Below are 17,556 nucleotides of genomic sequence, written 5' to 3'. Positions count from 1 at the left end.
GAAGGGAAAGGATCGGGAGCAATCCAGCGACCAAGATAAGAGGAAGAGCGGAGATATAAAGCGACCAGGAAGAGAGGGAGGAAGAAAGCGCGCGAGAAGAAGGGGGAGAGAAAGCGAGGAAGACGGAAGAGAGAGAGAGCGAAGAGATGAAGACAAGCACCAGCCACAAGTCCTACTAGTTTAGCAGCAACAGTAGCAGCAGTAACCAGTTAGTTAACCCAGTTTACAGTAAGTTAACTCATTCTCTTTGCTCTTTTCTTTTTCGCCGAGTTCCCGAGCCTCATCCCAAAGAGGTTTAGCGCAGTTCCTGCAATTCTCAACGCGGACATCCAAAGAATCACCACCAGCTCGAATTATCCGGAGAGAAAGAAGCCCCATCCATCCCATCTTCCCTTCCTCCCCAATTCACAGGAGAGGCACCGGGCACAATAGCCAAAATGGCCACCACACAAACCAGCAGCTTGGTATCCAAGCTCCCCATCCGCCTCCGCAACTTCTTCGCGCGCTATCCTCCGCAAATCTATTCCGCAGCCGTAGCACCACGCCCCGAAGCCCCCGAAACAGGTGCCCCCGTCAACGTCAAAGTCGAGGATTTACCCTCTCCTTACACACCCAACCGTGATGCGAAGGGCTTCAAGCGTCCTGATCCTAAAGCGTTCTCTCCCTCCAAGGCCATCCTGCACTCCGACTCCAAGCACCCCAACCCGTTCCTGCCGCGCAAGAACTTCCGCACCGGCAAGTGGTTCGGACCCCGGATTGGACTGCGTCGACAGGCGGAGCTGGTGAAGCTGGCGATCAAATACAACGTTGAGGCATTGTTGCCGCCTGGCCGCAAGTCGACGGAGTTTAAGGAGACGAGACGTGCGGAGCGTGGTTTGGCTATCAAGGGTACTGGTATCGGACAGAAGGTCAAGGGTCACAAGTGGGAGAGGACAATGGAGGCTCGTCTGGAGGACAGACGCAAGGCTATGATGGAGATGCCGGAGATGATCCGTTTGTGGAAGCAGGTTAGTTTTCCCTCTCTATTCCTTTCCTTTGTTCGGTATGCAGGATGGTGCACTGACTTGATATCACTTAACTCTACAGAGAGGTCACGGTCGTGGCTGGAAGTCGTGGCCCAAGCGGTAAAGGCTTACGCTTCTGGATGTATTATCTTCTTTTATTCGCCTCGGGTGGAATGGATCCGAGGTTTGCATAATGTCGCATCTGTCCTATTTTATACATCTCGTCGAGCCGGGGCCAACCAACCGTCCATCCAGCTCGGGGAGAGTTTCGATTGAATCATTGTTGTCGGGGTTCGGCACGGGAGTTTGTTCTCTTATGTATTTATTGTACAAATAGCTTGTTTCTCAAAATCATGCACATTGAATGTCTGCGTGAATGGAAATGGTATCAATAGAATGTTGAATGCAACCCATCTTCTCAAAGGGGGTTTCCGCCTTGTTTCAAGATACAATGTCGCCCAAGCTATGACTAGCGATACTCCAATCTAATACACATTCCAATGCAATGCAATGCTTATCCACAACCTAAAAGCAGATCATGATTCGTCATTCATGGCCCATAGTAAGACGGAGTGACAACATCCCCCACCATTACTGTCCTTGAATTAACGCTATTCCCATCGCCATTAGAAGAAATCGCCAAATGTCGCCCAAAGTAAATCTTGTTCCCACTCTTCCTCGTTTTTGCTAACGTCGAATATGGTTCCTCGCCACGCACGCCAGTAAGCTGATCGACGCAGACCATCTGGCACCGCTGACAAGATCCAAGCACGTTGAAATGAAGATTGTCGGGCCCGATGCGCAGACTCTCCCAATGGTCTTCTATATACGGTCGCCCTGCGCTCACCGGCTGTGGGAAATCCTCTGCAACGACGATGTTCGCACGGAATACATCGGCAGCTACGGCTTTCTTGCGTCCAGTACTATTTGTGGTTGTAGGACTGCTTTTGATGGTTTCGTTAAGACGGTTCACGGATGAGCGGGAGATGAGCAAAATTGGACTCTCGTTGGATAGTAAGATGGGATTTCGTTCTGCCTCAGGGGTCGGGGTATCTTGAGGGAATGCGCCTGGCATAGCTGGTCGAAGTGGTGATTTTCTGCTGCCGAGGCCACGTCTGGGTTCGGCAAGTCTGGTGGAGGATTGAGGCGGAAATCTCGCAAGTGTACAGGGCACACCAAGAAAGTCGGAGAAGAATGCGGACACCGTGGGAGATGAATATGCTTGCACAATAACCTGGTCTCCGCAAACAGTAGAAGGTTTCGAGCTATTCTGGCATAATGAGGTGGTTGTAAGGTTGCTATTCTCGCGGTCCAGAGGGATTTCAAGCGTTTTCTGACTTGGAGAATGTATAGACCCGCAGGTAACGCGCAAGACACCATGACTGAGATCGATAAATGGCCGTATCAGAGCCATACGAGGATACCTCTTTTGATTGAGAGCTGTACCTGTGCCTTGGTGGATCAAGCACCATTCGCGATCCCATGCCAGACCTTCTCGTCGAATTTCCCAGCGCTTTCCGTCAGGTACTTTAAATGCACCACAACTCTTTATGGGATACACGGACAGGCTCTCAACATGGAAACCAGACCGGTGAGTAAGGTTGGCTTCCAGTGGTGGCACCAACGCACACACATTTGGGCTTTTCTCGACGTAGAACTCCTCGATAAAACCCATAAAAGTGTCTATATCAGTCAAGTTGCTCATCGCGCCAAGGCTTGCTCTCAGTATCCCAGTAGGTCGCCCGTCCATGATATCATGGTCATCACCACAACGCATGCCTGCTCCAAAATGCCGAAGCATGTCTGCTCCAGACCAGTTAAGGCTGGCCGCCGTGCCTCCCGGGTTGCAGAGCGTTCCAGATCTGATTTGTATGTTCCTAACGCTGGCCATTTTCTCCACTTCGGATTTGCCAATCCAGGCACCTTGACTGCTTCGCAGGTTGAACGCCAAAATTGGTCCTTGCGTGGAAGTATCGGTATAGTCAGAGTGTGATGGTCTGTATACATGGCACACACTCTCCCCATTGTAATGTCTCAATGTAGTCATGCGATCGTATAGTCGCTTCGCTAGGAAGCGGGTGTGTGAAGAAATATTATCCATAGATCCAAAAAGGCGCTCATGTGTATCAAATGCAGAGCCCAATGCGATGATATTATGAAACGGAAGCGTTCCGTCTTCGAGTCGTTCATGAATTGAAGATTGCTTCTTCGCATGCCATTGGGTTCCCTGTGTTAGAACCATATCTACCGTTCCTCCACCGAAAAACTTCCGCTTGTCGAAGATGTGGCCAGCACTCTTGCGAACAATCAACGCACCAAGGTCCGGGAACCCGAAGATTTTGTAGAAGCTGAGAACGGCAAAGTCAGGCGCAGCGGAAGCATCACTGAGGTCGAAAGGGGATGTCGACACAAGCGATGCGACATCAAGAAGCGTGTAAGTGTCCTTGGCTGACTCCCGTATCCTGCCGCACCATCCACGAGGAAACCGCTGGCCGTTCATATTCGATTGCGCAGGGTACGCAAAAAGTCGGGGACCTTGCACCGGTTCTGTATCTAATTGAGAGATCCAGCTCTCGACTTCTGCGTCCGTCACGAAGCACCTGCTCCCGATACCTGCAAGCTCACGCGCCCCGACCAAGCTCGTATGTGAATCCACATGGTATCCATACCAGAATCCCTGCGGTGTTGACTCGCGGAAAGAATCGGCAACCAGCTTGATTGCGGCCGTAGCATTCGCCACGAAGACAAGATCGAATTCTTCCGGATCAGCACTGAAGAAACGAAGGGCCCGTAGACGAATATCATCCACGCGCTGGGTCGATAGCTGTGAGGGTGCGGACATGGAATGGGGGTTCCCGTAGAGGTTCGACGTGAGGTCTCGGGAGAACGATTCAATCAGGGATTTGGCGTAGAGTGTAGTACCTGCATGGTCAAGATATGTCGTGTCTGGTTTCGTAGTTAGATAACTGAGCGTACGTTCATCTATTGTTGGAATTGCATAGAAGCCATCCAAGCACGCGGCCTACCTTTGAGCAAGGGATATTCACGTTCCCGGATGACGTCCACATCATCCGGGTATTGGCATTTGCCCCTGTCTGTCATCCTGGTGGACCGTTCCAGACGACATTAATTGCAAGTTAATGATGAATTATGGTTGCAGGGTGGTGAAGGTCGAGTTTTGCATTGCTGGCAAGGGTCAAAAGTGAGGTGGCGACCGCTGATTCACTGCATATGGGATGCTCCCTGAACCACAGATGGATATGTAAACTCCCACTAAACACACGAGTCCAATAAGGTTCTTGACCTAAGTAGTATTAGAATTGTCAATCACTGTGCAAGTAGACTAAATTAATATAACGTATGGTGATTGAAGTAGGAACAGAAATAAAGAATAGAAATACTTAGTCTCGTTGCCGATAAGGCTAATCGGTCGGAGCTTACCGATGACGAACTTGCCGACGGCTAGCCGCGGACTACTACTACCTTCAACACCCGAAATTTGAGTCTCTGTTGGCAACGCGAGAGTAGAATAAAATTCAATGGAAGACTAGCATTCGAGCCTAGGAGAAGTGGCTGATACATAAATCTTCTGGAGAGAGAAGCTACCTGCAAACCAGCCTGAGCGTGTTCAGCCCGACCAGCACGCCGAAGCTTCCCCACTTTTGCGCTGCTTATCGAGAGCGGGGAGCGGCCGGGTCCGAAGATCAGTGGGATTTACTTTCTGCAGTAATGACGCTGCTCAAAAGTGGTGGTGAGGAGGTGTTCATTACTGTTTTGTATGTCAAGGGTATAGATTTGTTTTTATACTAGGCTATCTTCTCATATTAAGATAGCTTACAATACTACAACTTTCCATTAACGGCCAGAACATCAAGTAGGGGTCTACATAACGAGCAAGTAAGTTACTTCCATAAGCATAGCTCGCATATCTTATAGGGATTACCACAGTGAGAAAAACAGCTAGAACAAGAACACTGTCGGGTAGCGCCAGATGTTGTAGAAAATAGACAAATAGCTTTGCCAACAGCGGCTAAATGAAAACATTATCATCATATATGAAACAATAGCAATCGCAGGTCATCAACGTTGATAGCTGATATTCATGCCATCGGTATGCCTTCCTTCGTTACTTCGTTTGAATCAATTTCTTTTTCTGTCGTTCGTTGCACGTTATCCATTCCAATCATTAAACCGTATCATCCCATCATATCCATTACCTCGTAACCAAATGGCCTCTATACCACATACTGCTGCCGCCGACCCGAGCTGCTGTGGCGCCGGTGACCGCGTCGACTGCTGTGACTCCTGCGACGGACAGTGGTCTCCTTGACAACGACCTCCGGACGCTTGTAAATGGCGAGAGCCAGGATAGCTGTCCAGAAGAAGAAGACGACTTCAATTATCCCCAGTGCAAAGCTGGCCTTCAGCATCGCGCAAGTCTTGTCGATGTGGAAGGACAGCGGGTTATCGGTCCTGTAGCCGTAGTATCCAAAGGGACCCAGCGAAATATACACCGAACCTCCATCCCAATGAGAGCAATTGGCCCCTGCAATGAAACGCAGCTCATAGACACCCGCGATGAAAGCACCGAAGAAGAGGAGGTCGATGAAAGCGACAAACATGGCGGAGCGTTTAGTGGTCGAAAAGCGGATCAAGGTATCGAGGCACCAGAAAGCTGCAATGACGCTGACGATGAAGAGGACGAGAATGTAGGCAGGGGTAATCTGGTTTGCATTGAGGTAGCCATGGACGAAGTATGCCTAGATCGATGCTGTTAGACATGGCCATCTGAGATTGGGTTAGGGTTGGAATGCACTTACCATCATTCCGATGATCGGAATCACGAAGACAAGCTCCAGAATGCGGTTGCAGATGAAGAATATACTGCCAATCATGTTGTCGGTGGGCGCAGATTGCGGATTGACCTTCTCAAGAGTGTAATTGAAATACTAGGATCAGATGCTCAGAGGCGTAAAGAGGAGGAGTCTGGGCTAGACGTGGCGGCAGCTACAACGTCATCAAATGCGGCTCGTAGACCGACCGAGACGATATTTTCACGACGCAATCTGGCTATGTTCGGCGTCTTGAGTGAAGCGCCGTGTCGAGAGAGATTCCGTGGTTGCGCCGGACAACGTATAGAGGAGTATTGGTTAGGTGTCGATCAGATGCAGCCCAACTCAAAAGGCACGAGAGCCCAGCCGGTTACGTGCTAGAGAAAGCAAGGTACAGATGATGCATCCAGCCCAAGGCAGTACAGAGAGGAGATGCAGAAAAGAAAAAAAGAGGAACCGGACGGGGATGAATATGCGAGTCGGAGAAAGACAGAGGAGGCTGGGCGATTCAGGCTGCGGGGTGGCTGGGATCTCAGCGTGAAAACAAGGTTCTATTGCTCGACCTTGAAACAGCGAGATTCAATGGACGTTTCAACAATTTATTTAGAAGTCAGATTGAATTACCAGATTTGACAACTATTCTACTCCAATCAGCAGAAAGGGTATAGTATTCTTTCAATTGAGCATACAGTCCTTGGTGATAATTGTTCGGTGTTTACCGCCATCCTTGCCTTTGGGAGTGCCGTTGCCATAGCTGGCCCGTGGGTGGGGCTGCCCGGCCCACGAGGTGCTCGAGCCACGGTTGAGCGCCGGTCTAGCCCTCAGGAACGCTTTCTGCCTCTTGTGTGGCAGGGTCCTGGATTGACCAAGGAAGTACTTAGGACTATTTTTAACTGATGCAAGGGGAAGGAGAAGAAAAGCTGTTGCGGACTCTCCTTTTCCACATCCCAATAATGTGGCCGAATTCTGCCCTCTCGGTATGATACCAGATCCACTATCCAAGCCTCTTAATGTGACAAGGTAAGTCTATGAAATGACAAGAAATACACCCTTGACCAATCAACCAAAACTCGGGTTTCAGACTTCCCGGTACGGCATATCTGTAAGATCACGCCCTCGGTCCGCATGAGTCGGAATCGCGCCCGGTGTTTCGTGGGTAGTGGCGGCACCAAGTACGACCTGAGGGGTCTGGGAGTGGTACGCCGTATCAACATCGAGTCGCGCCGTTGGTCCGTTCAACGCTGGGTTCTGTGTCCGGGCATAGCCAGGTTGCATCTCATATCCACCAGCAACATCCTCGCTGGAGGACGACCAGTTGTCGTCCTCGTCACGTCTTGAGTAGCCGTACATGTTTGTAGTGTATGGATTAGATTCCGGTAGGTACAAGGGCCTACCAGCATCACTTCCGGTCGTCTTCGACTGAGGAGCTTCATTCAATCGCTCCTCCTCCGGGTTCCTCAGAGCGGCAGTGCTTCCATCAGTACCCACCAGGCGGACAGTCTCGACAGGCCCCACGGGATCCCTGCCCCATGTCCGGATGGGATAGGCGCGTCCTTTCTTCCAAGGCTCGTTGAGTGAAGGGAAATATTGACGGTACGAGATGCAGGCGCAAATAATACCTAGGAGCGATCCAGTGATGACATCGAACGGATGATGCCTTGCATCCATAATACGGCTCACCGCAACAAGCGTTGCTGCAAGAGACGGGATCATGACCAAGAGTGTCTTCCAGGCCTCGCCGCGGTTGTCCATTATGTGCAGCTTGCCACTAAGCCAAAGCGTGAGATAGAATAATCCGGCAAATGAAGCTGTAATAATTATATTAGTTCTCAATGCGCGTTTGCGAAACGGTAGGTGGGTCTCTCACAGCTACTATGTCCTATCACCACAGATTAGCATTTGAAACCTGTTCAGAACTTTTGAAGCGCTGTCCTACCTGAAGGCCATGATCGGAAGCCGTCTTTGATAAGTGCATGTTCGCCAGTACAGATAGTGGAGTTCGACAGTCCGGGTATCGCGTCCTGACTTCCTGCGCGAGGCTGACACCGATCAATGAAGTCAGGCCGGGGCTTTCCACAAGCATTTTTCAGCACCTGCGTAATGACAAACGCCAGCCCTTGTGAGAGCAAGAGTCCCAAGATACCACAGTTGAGCTCCCACAACCGATCCTTCCATCTATATGGACCAGTGAACTTTCTCTTTCCCGAGACTGGATGCTGCGTCTTGTGGTGCGAGAAAAGCCCGTCGATGAATAGCGTATAGACGATAATAATGACGAGGGGTGCCAGGCCGGAGATACAGAGGGCTTCCTGAATGGTTATACGCTCGTGGACTGCATAAGGATACTGAATCGAGATATTTCGTAACGAAAAGTGCTGGTGATATGGTTCAATAGAATCAAGGACGTAGAAGCCTCCAATGCACGCACTGTTTCAGCGGTTATTAGCAAACGCCGTCGATGATCCGCCAACAGGAAGAACTAACATAAGGATAACATAGTCAAAGATATATCTGCCATGGACGACTCATATTAGCGATGAGGTAGCATTCCTCTCCTTGGAGTTCAATTCTCACGATAGAATGACCCGCTGCTTCAGGCGCCGCTTTGAGAAAGGCAACTTATCGGGTAGACGGTCCATCGGGTCAGGATCCACTTTGTTTAAGACACAATGCAATAAGTGAGGGGCAGAATTCTCCTTCTTCACAGCTCGGATATATAAAGACCTGGCCGGTGTTCCAAAGCATCTATTTTCCTTGAAAAAGAGCAGCCTAATGCGACCGGTGTGCGCGCGAAAATAAGAGCACGTGAGAGTGTCTGTCGACAGCTGAAGTGTCCACTGAGATCTGCCCAGCGGCGAAAGGACAGCAATAAAAGAAGTCGGAGAAGGCTGAGTCCCTGATTTGTGACCTACCAATGAGAATGAAACGGAGACAAAGCATGGGGCTGTGGGCGACTAAATATGGGGGAGGTCTGAATACTCGTTGCCTGCAGCTCTTTCGCCGACCCACTCGCCCAGAGTACATCGGCTCGACCACGGCTCGGTCAACCGCTGGCTGCCTCGTTTCAATGGAAGAGCCCGGTATGGGCCATTAAACCTTGTTGCCCGTAGAGCATAGCCCGAATGGAAAGTCTGGCTGGCCATAGCCATTAGAATAGCAATATATCATTGACCATCGAGTAGCTGGGCCGGGAATGCAGTTAGGCACGGAGTGTCATTGACAGATGATGGGCCGTGTTAGTGAACAGACCCTGCTTGATCGACAATCGGGCGGTTAGCTTTGGCTCGGTATGGCCGCTGTTATGATACAATAATATTGGGGGTGGATCCCATAGACGGCCTGTAACGCTCTTTCGGTCATTTTCACATTGTATGCTTATGTAAGCTACTCGCTATTGAATCGAATTGGATGGCAGTTCCAACTTTTAGTCTTTGTGGGCTAAAAGTAACACTTCAGAACGGGACTCTGGGAGATCTCCACTGAGATGCCATTTACATTAGCCCTGTTAAACTAGTACTCAATTGGAGTTAGTCCTACAGTGGTCACTGATACTATTTGACTTAACTGCGGCCTGTCATGACTGCTGAATATAGATCTACATGACACCATCATCTTTACACCATCATCTTCATCTAGTCAACCGTCAACTACAGAATATAGGTTATCACTATGATCTAGCAGTACGGTACTATAAGTATGTTCTATTTTGATCTTTATTTTCAATAATGAATGTTGAGTGGTGGCTTTCGTTCAATTCCCGAAGACTGTTACAATACACTGCAAATGACCAATTCCTCCATCATTGTGGCATTTACCACCCAAACTCCACAAAATACCCCTCATCCTCCACGACCTTCCCAAACATTTCGTCCGGGGAACCCTCTGTTGCCGCGCGTACAATAGGCCGTGCCCCTTCCTCAGCAGACTTGACACCGCGGCCTCCTCCAAAGTCCGTCCGGCAGTGGCCCGGGCAGACCACGACTGACATGATGTTCTCCTTTTGCAGGCGTACCGCATCCACCGCATTCATCATGTTGAGGGCGGATTTACTGCTTCGGTAGACTGGCAGCTCCCAGACCCTGGCACTATACTCCGAGGTAGGCGAGTAGGCTATCCCAATCTGTCCGAGGCCGCTAGTAACGTTGACAATGCGTCGATCAGAATATTGGGAAGCACGGAGGAGGGGAAGAAAAGCCTCGATTACGACGGCCACCCCGAAGACGTTGGTCTCAAACACGGCGCGGTAGGTCTCGCGCAGCGTGGCGTTGGGGTCAGAGGATCGGTTGATTCCGCCATTATTGACAAGGATATCGAGCGAACCGAACCGTTCCCGAACAAAGGTGGCAGCAGCCTTGATGGATTCGTCACTGTTAAGGTCTAGTGACACTGGCGTCAGGTCGTCGGAGGAACTGCTTAGTTCCTTAATGGCTTCCTCGGCTTTCTCTTGCGTCCGGGCACCAATGAGGAGACGGTATTTACTGGTTCTGGTAAGCTGTTTGGCCGTGGCATACCCTAAGCCCCGGTTGGCACCGGTGATTAGGATTAATGGTTTCATGACAGTCATGATGAACGTTATACGTTGGAGGGCGTACAACCAAGTCCCTGGATACTTTGGTAAGATGATCTGGAGAAGTAAAAGAGAAGGGGCAAGGTATCAATTAACTGCCATTATATATATCTGAAGGCCTGGATTTAATCGGAGTTAAAATGCACTCACTACCTGGACTTAACCGGACTTTATCATGACCGGCTTTAAGGATATTTCTTCGCAGGTCACTATCATAGTACATTTTACCGGGGCGATATCAAGGATGACACTTCATCCGGAGTTTCTAGACCCTATTACCAAGCGTTAGCAATTCTAGCGTTTGTTCACTCACCTTCCCTCACCTTCATACAGTCAACACCACAGCAATGCACAGCCATCAAAGCACACTGCTGCTGACCCTTAACCCATGGACTGCCTTTCGTTGTTCGCGGAGCACACACTCGTATCTGGTGCTGTCTACACAGCGTCACAATGTGATTAGTAAGCCTGCAAGCGCAGTCGCTTATTCTCATATATCCATCGCTTTTTGAATGTCGTTCGCGGCTGATAGATGGGAGCATCGACAGCATCCCTCTTTTGTCAAAGATAAGACATACTTTCTGTCTGAATCTATTCCAAATCTGGGCAGGTGGGTAGAATAGAGCAAATTTTCTTCCAAAATGTTCTTAGGCTCCCGGCTTCCTCAAAGCGACTCCAATCATGCTGAAGGATAGAACGCCGCACTGTGATGATTCCCATTATGGCAAATATATAGGTTCACAAACGTACTGTCATTATATAGCCCATTTATTGCTGGACAAGGGACAGATATTCTCTGTAGTCTCCCCCAATATCATTCTTAGATGTTTAATGACAGGTATGATCTTATCAGGAGCAAATTGGCGCGCTAATGATTGGGGATGCCATAACCTCTTGCAAATACTATCAACATCAGTTCTGAAACTTTCATGCATACGAAATGGCGGGTGCTGTTTTTTTGTCTCGCTACAACTGCAAGAGATGTTGATATGAGCGTATAAAAGTGTAATTATCACCCGTGGTTAACAACCATGGAATAGAGCTTCTTGTTGTATTGTACAAATTATGATGATCTAGGTTCATGGTAGCCCACAGCTCCCATGTATTCATACCGAATCATTTTCCGCGCCGACCTACCCTGTAGCGTACTTAATGCGAGAATCCCAGAGGGTCTGTGTGTACTTCGCCCTATCGTTGGGCGACAACTCATGCATGAAGCACTAGGAACAACTCGGAAACGCGGAAAATTGCTAGGCTCTCAGCCTTTAGGCTGAGAGCTGAGGAAAAGCAAATGTTCTTTGTTGGCTTTAAAATCGTTTGCTGATCCCCGACCGGAGCTGTACAAGCGAGTAAACACGCATCGATCCCCGCCCACCATGGGTTGTCCTAAGCTACGAAATCCCTTTCGCAAGAGACACTCCAAGATACAGACTCGGGAAGAAACCATAGGTTCCTCGAGTAATCCATTAGAAATATCGTCCAATGCTCTTTCTGGTATCTGTTCGACCCTAGAGCCAGTAGCTCAACCAAAATCTCAAACAGATGCCTTGCCAGCAGAGGATAATCAGGTTCCATTAAGCTCCGAAACCGCTCTGCCACGAAGAAACGGGAAGGTTAGAAGAAGGAACCTCTGGCAAGAGGCATACGACGCGTTGGATGAGAAGCAACGCCAGTATATAAATCCAGTGAAAGAACATGAACAGAGCAGCGACAATCACGAGAATGCCGATACAAACCCTGTATGCAAAACATTAGATGAAGTTGTTCAAACCGTCAAAGCCCAGTACGAGATTAGAATATCGAGAAGAGGAGACTCACAACTTCGGGATGCTGCAAACAAGATTCTGACTGCCACACTGAGCTGCAAGGAGATCATCAGTGCCATCGTGGCATTCGACCCCACTGGCCATGCGTCGAGTGCCTGGACTGTCGTTTCTCTGGGATTAACGGTGTGTCTGACATCAATTTATATAGACAGTCCATTTGACTAACATAGCTTTACCAGATGACACAGAATTATCGTGATCAACAAATGGCCTGGTTTCAGTCGTCTGCCATCCTGACTGACATCCTAGCTCGGTATGCCGTTATAGAGAAGCTTTACCGCGACGAGAGCTCTGAACTGAACGACAAGATTGAGGATGCCATCTTGAGGGTCTATATCGCTGTTCTAAAGTATGCAGCGGAGGGAATGAAGATTTATCGCTCAAATACAGGAAAGAGATTGATGCACAGTGTGGTGACCCTTGCGAACCTGCCCCTGACGGATGTTCAGTCCTCGATTGACATAGAGGAAACGCACCTGGAAAAGTGGTTGCGGATGTATCAGCAAATGCAGCGGAAACAAGAGGCAAACAATATACTTCTTGGAGTTGATCGGCTTCTCGACGATATCCGAGATGTTGCTCAGAAAATCGAACTCGACAAGCTGCCGATAGCTGAAGGTGCCCACTTCAATTCGCACATGGATGAGGATCAGGTTGAATGCCTGGAGAATACAAGAGTTGAGCTTCTTGATGAAATCACGGACTGGGTAGATGATACTCAGGGAAAGACCATATTTTGGTTGAGGGGTGTAGCTGGAACTGGTAAATCAACAATCTCCCGGACAGTGGCGCGAAAGCTGCAGGAGAGAGAGCTGTTAGGAGCAAGCTTCTTTTTCAAAAGAGGTGAGGGTGATCGTGGGAACGCTTCACGGTTCATCACCACTATCGCTAAGCAATTCATGATTGCTCTCCCCCAGTTGAGGAAAGAGATTGCGACAGCCATGAAGGACGACTTGATAGTTTCCAAGTCACTGAAAGAACAGTTCGACCATCTGTTGTTGAAGCCGCTTCTGGATATGGAAATGAGCAATGGGCAGCGCCTACCGGTTGTCATTGTAGTCGATGCCCTGGATGAGTGTGAGGAGCGAAGTATTGAGACGATCATTCAACTTCTCCCCCGGGTGCAGGAATCGAAAACCATATACTTGAAAGTCTTCGTTACCAGCCGGCCCGAGCACCCGATCCTCGAGGGCTCTGAACAAATAGAAGGCGAACACAAAGATGTCGCTCTACATGAGATCGAGCGCTGCACGATTGAGCGCGATATGGCTCTGTTCTTTGAGGACAGACTATCGAGAATTAGAAAGAAGCGAAAGCTTGAAGATACATGGCCTGGGGAAATCAAAACCCAGGCTCTAGTCGACATGGCAATGCCGCTTTTCATCTTCGCTGCAACCGTATGCCGCTTATTAGAGGATTACCGATGGGATCCAGACGACAGCTTGAACAACATATTGAAACGTCAATACAACAACTCCCAGCTGGATAAAACTTACTTGCCTGTTCTAGAGAAGCTCATTGGCGGACAGGATCAACAAGCTCAGAATGAACTGGTCAAGCAATTCCAACAGGTAGTTGGAATTATTGTCGTTCTCGAAAGTCCACTTTCTATTGCTTCGCTTTCAAAGCTGATCAACGTGAAAGAGAATCTGATTCGCATTAGACTAGACTCATTTCATTCAGTCCTAAATATTCCGAGCGACAACGATAAACCAGTCCGAATGTTCCATCTTTCCTTCCGAGAATTCCTTCTTCATCCGGCCACAAGAGAAAATACAATACTTTCAGTGGACGGCCAGTCAACACATCGCGATTTGGCCTATAAGTGTATTGCAGTCATGATGGATCCCCAACATGGACTTCGACAGAACATCTGCGGCCTGCCCGGTTATGGAACATCAAGAGACGACATTGGCGCCGAACGAATTGAAAGGTGTTTTCCAGCAGAACTGCGCTACGCTACTCGATATTGGGTCCATCATCTTACCCAGGGGGCTTTGAATATTTCTGATCAGGATGGAGTGCATGAATTTCTCGAGACTCACTTCCTTCACTGGCTGGAAGCAATGAGTATCTTAGCACATCTGTCAGAAACAATAGGTAGTGTCAATATGCTACTCTCGGTTGTACAGGTAACCGTCATCTTCCTTATTAGCGAGCCAAACTTACTGGATGTTCACAAGATACAGACATCACATGCATTTCGAATATCCAAGTTCCTTTACGATGCAAAACGATTTACTTTGAAGAATATTCCCATCGTCAAAAAATTTCCGCTGCAGCTGTATTCCTCCGCATTGCTGTTCGCGCCGGAAAAATGTACGATCAGAAACACATTTTTCCACTGTGTCCCACCATACTTCTCTCAATTACCCAGAGTGTCTGATTACTGGGGTGCTGAGTTACAAACGCTCGAGACTGGATTTGAGAAGATAAACTGCTTGGCGTTTTCTCCTGATGGACGGACGTTCCTCACATTTGGCGAAAGTTTGAAGCTGTGGGAAACCAGCACTGGTGAATTACGGAATACGTTAGTGTCTCATGTTCCCTTTGGTGTAAAATGCGCATTTTCACCAGATGGAAAGTTAGTGGCAGCCCTAACATTCGGCAAAATACTGCTGTGGGACTCGCTTTACGGTACTCTGAAACATACCTTAGAAGCCTTACCTGAGTGGGGAAATGCGATAGCATTTTTATCAAATGAGCACTTGGTCTTGGCATCCTCTGACAAAACATTGAGAATATGGAGCACAATATCCGGAAAGCTACAGCAAACTGCAAGTTTCGGGAATAATGAAGGGCCTATGTCTGAGCAGCTAGTAACGACCACCTTCTCGCCCGACGGTAGTTTACTGGTCTACACCCTGCAAGATGGCACAACAAAGCTCTGGGATACAGCAAAGACCGAAGTACGACATGTACTGAAAAGTCATGGTGAGAAAATTAAATCATTAGAATTCTCACCAGGTGGACATATACTAGCCACTGGGTCACGTCATGGCATACTGGAGCTTTGGGATCTATGTGAAGGAGCCCTGCAACATACTCTGCGCTGCCACGCCACTGAGTGTCGTATCGAATCTATAGCATTCTCTCATGATGGGAGATTGCTAGCTTTGGGTTGTGAAAAAGGGCTGAACATCTGGGACATAGGCCAGAGCCCAATCTTAACCACATTTGCTAGCCGCAATATGAGTATTGACCTAGTCACATTCTCGCCAGACGACAAGCTCGTGGTTTTAGTGGGAAGAAATAAGGTGATGCTTTGGGATACGGCTCGCCTTGAAGAAATGCATGCTCTAGAAGGGCATACGGATAGTGTGCGTATCGTGCGACCTTCGCCAACTGGATCCTTTCTGGCAAGCGGCTCCGGGGATACAACAGTGAGACTTTGGGACATTCCCACGGGTACAGTGCAACGCGTACTGCAGGGTCATTCGAATGCGATTACGGATGTCTCCATCTCACCAAACGGTCACCTGTTAGCTGCGTCCTCAGAGGACGGACTCATCAAAATATGGGATGTATCAAATGGAGACTTGCAATGCACCTTATCGTCGGACAATTCTGGGAGGGTGGCATGTATGTTGTTTTCGCCAGATGGAAACTTATTTCTGACCATTTGGGAACACAAAACATGCTTATGGGATGTGGTTACAGGACTGTGCAAGTGGATCGTCGAACAGGAGATATTTGGCATTTATACGATTGATGCTGCGCTTTCCCTGGACAGTCGGCTAATATCCTTCGTGAATCGGGGCAAAGTAATACTCCGAAACACAGCGAATGGTTCATTGCATGAACCCCTGACTATCCCTTTCAGTGATGTTATGGAAGTAGCTTTTTCACCATCTGGAAATCTCCTAGCCTCTAGCCATAGGAATGACGGCATCGTGAGGCTATGGAACACTTCGACAGGTAGGGAGGAACGAGTCTTTACGGACTGCTCAACAGCTGCATTACGATTTTCACCTGATGGCAAGCTGTTCTCGTCAGGATATGCTTGGACGGGAGTCAAAGCATGGAATGTTACCGACGGCACATTACGGCAGACCTTGGGAGCCAAGAAGACGAAGAGATATTCGTGGCTTCTCGACGCCAACAGCGACGAATACATGATCCATCATAGAGCTCAAGACTACTTCATCCCATCGGAGCATTATGATTGGATAGATCTCGGAGAAGATAGAATACTATGGCTTCCACCGGAGTATCGAGTACAATATGGAAAGGCCTTGACAAGAGTTGGGAACACGGTTATCGTGGGATGTGAAACAGGCGATGTGATTTTTATAGGTCTCCGTTCACCCTCGGAGGATTAGGGATGTTGGATAATTACTACTACATAATTCTACATTCGTGCCTGTGGTCTGCTTTTCTTTATTCTTTGCCATGTGAGAAATTCCTCGCCCCCTATATCTGTATACGAAATCATCGCTTCAATTGAACTCAAGCACTTATCACACTAGAAATATTATCCACATAGTACACCCTATGATACATGCCGTTCGTCTTTGCGAATGAAAGTTGATGTCGATTATGATTACCTCTCATTATTCTAGTCATATGCATAGCCTGCACCAATTGCTCTACACATTAAATATGGATATCTTTCAGATCTGAAGAATAATCAGGGTCACTGTACCAGTACGATAATGGACCCTCAAGGCACCCCCGCTTATATAAAGGAAATATTTGAGCATAATCTTGATTTTCTGGAACCGTCTAGATCTCAATAGGAAAATGATCTTAGAAAGAAACCATGGTGCCATGGATAAGAAGGATTTGAAAAAAAAATACCAAGCACAATATCTGGGTATAAGATGAATAGGTCAAGTAGTTGAAAAATAAGGGAACGACAAAAGCAAAAGAAGGTTCTGATTGACAAAGTGGTTGTTTAGCCAACTGCTCTTGTTTCCCAGCTGTAATATTTTTAGCATAGACGGCGGCTAACGATATGATAACTAACCCATCCACAAGGCTATGTCGTCCCTCGTCCAGGCGTCGATTGGCCACAACAGAGCAAGGATCACAATCCATCCTAAGAGGCGGCGCAGCATTGTGCAGCTACAGCGGGCTATGCCTTTCAAAACCCCGCACTCGAGAACAGGGGTCGAGACAATATATGTGCTTCCATATTCCACCTGGAAAAGTTGTAAGAACCCCACCAAATCACCAGAGAATGCTCCCACCATGACCACCACACTATGGGACCCAGACCGAATCCTCCAAATCACCAAGGGCCCTCACGAGCGAGGCATGTTCTGTCTTGGTCGCGCGCGCTCCAGATACGACAGTCGATGTCGCTGGGACATCCCCTACACAAA

The 17,556-nt window shown here is 48.5% G+C and overlaps 6 protein-coding genes across 6 annotated transcripts; 2 read left to right on the top strand and 4 right to left on the bottom strand.

Annotated features, from left to right (window-relative positions):
* Positions 1-437: 437 nt before the first annotated feature.
* BDQ94DRAFT_165322 (mitochondrial 54S ribosomal protein mL59) lies at positions 438-1,128 on the top strand (the record flags this gene model as incomplete). Its single annotated transcript, XM_026770270.1, has 2 exons — positions 438-1,007; positions 1,087-1,128. 2 exons carry the CDS (start codon positions 438-440, stop codon positions 1,126-1,128), a joined length of 612 nt encoding a protein of 203 aa, XP_026632649.1.
* A 426-nt stretch (positions 1,129-1,554) lies between these two features.
* hxB (putative molybdenum cofactor sulfurase protein (HxB)) lies at positions 1,555-4,106 on the bottom strand (the record flags this gene model as incomplete). Its single annotated transcript, XM_026770269.1, has 2 exons — positions 1,555-3,950; positions 4,031-4,106. 2 exons carry the CDS (start codon positions 4,104-4,106, stop codon positions 1,555-1,557), a joined length of 2,472 nt encoding a protein of 823 aa, XP_026632648.1.
* Positions 4,107-5,239: 1,133 nt separating this feature from the next.
* On the bottom strand, positions 5,240-5,899 carry BDQ94DRAFT_165320 (uncharacterized protein; the record flags this gene model as incomplete). Its single annotated transcript, XM_026770268.1, has 2 exons — positions 5,240-5,764; positions 5,825-5,899. 2 exons carry the CDS (start codon positions 5,897-5,899, stop codon positions 5,240-5,242), a joined length of 600 nt encoding a protein of 199 aa, XP_026632647.1.
* Positions 5,900-6,445: 546 nt separating this feature from the next.
* On the bottom strand, positions 6,446-8,888 carry BDQ94DRAFT_133379 (phosphatase PAP2 family protein). The gene is made up of 5 exons (XM_026764268.1): positions 8,411-8,888; positions 8,321-8,347; positions 7,773-8,263; positions 7,704-7,715; positions 6,446-7,644 (listed from the first exon to the last, which is right to left on the bottom strand). Exons 1-5 carry the CDS (start codon positions 8,473-8,475, stop codon positions 6,914-6,916), a joined length of 1,326 nt encoding a protein of 441 aa, XP_026632646.1. The 5' UTR covers positions 8,476-8,888; the 3' UTR covers positions 6,446-6,913.
* A 398-nt stretch (positions 8,889-9,286) lies between these two features.
* On the bottom strand, positions 9,287-10,503 carry BDQ94DRAFT_133374 (uncharacterized protein). The gene is made up of 2 exons (XM_026764267.1): positions 9,600-10,503; positions 9,287-9,530 (listed from the first exon to the last, which is right to left on the bottom strand). The coding sequence occupies exon 1, from the start codon at positions 10,398-10,400 to the stop codon at positions 9,648-9,650; it is 753 nt and encodes a 250-aa protein (XP_026632645.1). The 5' UTR covers positions 10,401-10,503; the 3' UTR covers positions 9,287-9,530; positions 9,600-9,647.
* A 1,276-nt stretch (positions 10,504-11,779) lies between these two features.
* Positions 11,780-16,551, top strand: BDQ94DRAFT_156241 (WD40 repeat-like protein; the record flags this gene model as incomplete). Its single annotated transcript, XM_026768601.1, has 3 exons — positions 11,780-12,352; positions 12,409-14,361; positions 14,419-16,551. The coding sequence occupies 3 exons, from the start codon at positions 11,780-11,782 to the stop codon at positions 16,549-16,551; spliced, it is 4,659 nt and encodes a 1,552-aa protein (XP_026632644.1).
* Positions 16,552-17,556: the final 1,005 nt, after the last annotated feature.

This window comes from Aspergillus welwitschiae (assembly GCF_003344945.1).
Source record: "Aspergillus welwitschiae strain CBS 139.54b unplaced genomic scaffold BDQ94scaffold_1, whole genome shotgun sequence".
NCBI lineage: Eukaryota > Fungi > Ascomycota > Eurotiomycetes > Eurotiales > Aspergillaceae > Aspergillus > Aspergillus welwitschiae.
The sequence above is the reverse complement of the archived record's forward strand: the minus strand, read 5'-3'. Positions and strand labels throughout refer to the sequence as shown.